The sequence below is a fragment of the Cyprinodon variegatus genome, unplaced genomic scaffold (genome assembly GCF_000732505.1).
Source record: "Cyprinodon variegatus isolate N-32 unplaced genomic scaffold, C_variegatus-1.0 Scaffold394, whole genome shotgun sequence".
Lineage (NCBI taxonomy): Eukaryota > Metazoa > Chordata > Actinopteri > Cyprinodontiformes > Cyprinodontidae > Cyprinodon > Cyprinodon variegatus.
In genome coordinates, this window is record NW_015150847.1 from 2,855 (window position 1) to 6,399 (window position 3,545).

General features: G+C 38.9%; 1 protein-coding gene across 1 annotated transcript in view; it reads left to right on the forward strand.

Annotated features, from left to right (window-relative positions):
* The window catches only part of iqub (IQ motif and ubiquitin domain containing), a 19,367-nt gene that overhangs the window by 2,127 nt on the left and 13,695 nt on the right, over nt 1-3,545 (forward strand). Inside the window, exon 5 of the mRNA XM_015387439.1 lies at nt 2,601-2,774. Coding sequence (XP_015242925.1) covers nt 2,601-2,774 — 174 coding nt within the window. The remainder of the gene's footprint in view (nt 1-2,600; nt 2,775-3,545) is intronic.

Below are 3,545 nucleotides of genomic sequence, written 5' to 3' on the forward strand. Positions count from 1 at the left end.
GGTCTATGTTGGGTCTACGTTGGGTCTATGTTGGGTCTAAGTTGGGTCTATGTTGGGTCTAAGTTGGGTCTATGTTGGGTCTAAGTTGGGTCTATGTTGAGTCTATGTTGGGTCTATGTTGAATATATGTTGGGTCTACATTGAGTCTATGTTGTGACTATGTTTGGGTCTATTTTGGGTCTATGTTCAATCAATGTTGGGACAATGTTTGGGTCTCTGTTGGGACTATGTTTGGGTCTATTTGGGGTCTATGTTCAATCAATGTTGGGACTATGTTTGGGTCTCTGTTGGGACTATGTTTGGTCTATGTTTGAGTCTTTCACAGGGAACCAACATTTAAAACTTTCTCAGTATTTAAAGGGGCGAGCATCATCTCCACCCAGATTCACATCCATCCATAAAAACATAATTTAATAATTTACCTTCATCTTCCCATTTCTCTTTGATCTTTGTTGGGACGTTTTAGACAACAAGCTTTTATATAATTTCCTTTCTACACCTTTAGTCAAGTTATTTTCCTAGACCTTCAAGAGAACATTCAATATCGGATCACTGATATCTGCTAGTAATAATATTCTGTTGGAAATCTGAGAAAGTTATTAAGGTGATAATCTGTCCAAATCTTCATTTCTCCATTCTGTGTTGGTGAGTAAAATATCGACACCAGTTTAAAATTAATTTTCCAAATCTTCCATCCATCAGCTCGGGTCTGAACACGATCAAAAGTTCACCAGATTTGAATATTGTCTCATTTCTCTTCCTCCCCCATATCAACCCATATTTTGATTGATTACTAGTTTGTGGATTTTGGATGTAATTATCCAAAGTTTGATGAGATTGTATTAATTGGAGGATCCTTCATTTGTGACGTCTAACAGCGTTGTAAAAGCAATTCTGTTTTTACAGCTTGTCTTCTATCTGTGCTGCCAAATATGGCCGTAGCTATGTTGGAGATTAGTGTTGAGTGCTTTTAACAAAGTTTTACAGATGGTGGACCAATAGGTTGCCAGGGCCGGACCAAAATGTTTGTTAAAAGGCTCATTCTTCATCTTTTTCCTGCCAGATAAATCTAGAAATAGTTTCTTACAGAATAAATATAAATACCCCTAATGGTCTCAGATCTTTGTATAAAAAGATTCTGCCGACTGAGTTGAAGCCTTTTCAGCATCCAAACTCAGCTGTAACCTGTTGTGGTGAATAAAGTGAAAGACAATCGTCTCTGGAAATCAAAGCCAGTTTGGTCTAAATGTACAAAATGTGGAAGCATGTTTTCCATCCTCTATTTTCCAAATTTAAAACAGAAATATGTCTGTAGGATCTACAAACGAATTCAGTGTTCCTTTCTTTAGGGATGACTGAAATCACTGCTTCATTCCATAAAGGGGCCATTTTTGATTAAAACTGTATTAAAAGCTCTGATATGATGAAGTGTTTTGAATCAGTGAGAAGAAAAGCCATCCAGGATACGCACCTTATTAGCCCTCTGTTCTTTTCCTGTTTTATCTGCTATTAATATCAGGCGTTTCTTTTATTAAGGAAGGCAGAGAACCTAAATTACGATATCCTCTATTTTGGAATCATTTCCTAAAGGTGGTTCTGCTTTTTTGATATGATCAAAAGTTAATCTTCTCGTTTGAACAACAATACTAAAGGTATAGTGGAGGATTATAAAGACACGCCCTCACCTCTTAAAAAAAAAAAGAAACTGCACATGCAGAACCCTGTACCCGCTCCTGAGAGGGAACGCCTAAAGAGTGTGAGAGCGTGTACGAGCCCATTTCTCCTCGTGCACGCTCTGTTTAAATGTAGCTGTTTGCATCTCTCATACAAGCTTAATTTCCAAAAGAAGATTTGCAATTTTTTCACTATGTCAGACTCACCAATGGTAAGAGGAAATGGGGACGAGCATGTAGGACAGCCTACGTAAAAATATCACCAGAATGATTGACAGTTAGGAGGACCACTGATTTAGATGATCCACCCAGAAGAACACCCGCCACTATACCTTTAACTGAGTGCCGTCTGCTCTTTGGCTTTGTGTCCTTCTAGATGGCTTGGATCCAGCTTCATAATATTTTTCCTTAACAATGATAATTTCTTATATCTATGGTAAATGTATTATCTTCTGCAGGTATTTTTTAAATCTAATTTAACAGACTGGAATTCTGGTTCTTTTTATGCTCATTTTCTATATTCCCTAATGGACTTTCCTCTGATTACCCTCCCGTGTCGTTAATCTCATGCCAGAAACAAACTGCACTTTTTCAGCATCACAAACATCTGTTGGGCAGGAAATCAGGGCATGATTCCATAAATCAGTAGAACCAACATCACCACTAATGATTATAAAATTATCACTCTCAAAAAGTAGTGTATTCAAGTAATATGTGGATGTGAATAATTCAGTTCAATTCAGTTTATATATATAGCACCAATTCACAACACAAGTCATCTCAAGGCAATTTACAGTTCAACCAGATCATCCAGTCAAATTGAATCAAAGTTTTCTATCTAAGGAAAACCTGTTGACTGTTTTTCAGAGCATTTTGACTGAACTCTTGCTTAGGAAAAGAGAGAATCTAGAAATTTGTGTTTTACAGGTGAGATGGTGGAGAAGCAGCACAGCCTGATGGAGCTGGGTGTCCAGCCTCACAGCTCCACCCAGATGGAGGGGAGCTCTTCTGAACCAAACCTCCACCAGCTCCCCCTTCTCTGTCTGGAGCAGGAAGACATGTCAGACTTCATTACTGTACAAGTCCAAAACGGTATGGCAAGTGAGTCATGGTGGCCAGTTGTCCTAAAAGTATCATCTAACATTACTGCAGTTATTTTATGTTGTAACTGAATATACATCCTCAATATCATTATGATCTCTTTACTTGCCTCTATTGTATTTTCCTTTACAACAATCTCATTTAAAACGACAGTCTCCAGTTCATAAAAAAACAACTATTTGAATTTCCATATTTGGAGCACTGCTGTTGGTGAAGGCCTGTGCTTTGACTCTATTGGTACCCAAGGAAAAACCCGACCATCTTCAGGTTGCTCTTCTTCTTTGCCAGGTCCCACCTCCTCCTTTTCTGATCGGTAACAGCTTCCATGCTTGTAATCTGATGTGTCAAAAGCACTTTGCACAACTGCCACTGGCACTTTGGTCGATCTACAAAACAGCACAAGTGTGCATTGGGCAGTTACAGAAGTAGCCATTCAAAATGGCCCTTCCCAGTCAAACGACAGAAGAATGGCAGCTCACTTCCCTCCAACTCCCAGCAAAATCCCCTCCATCTTCCAGCCACTGGAGTGACCCCCCCTTGCATATTTGTTTACTCTGACTCCTCCCTTTTACTGAATTACAGGATCTGACCAGGAGATGGTGCATCTCTTTAGATCTTAATGTCCACAAATGATATAATAATATTTTAGCACAAAGATTGATGTTTAAAAAAGAATAATAGGGGACCAGCGAAGAACCCATAAAGGAAAGTGGTGAAATTTTGAATGGCTACTACTGTAGGTCTGCAAGAGGATCATCAGGGACGATCTTC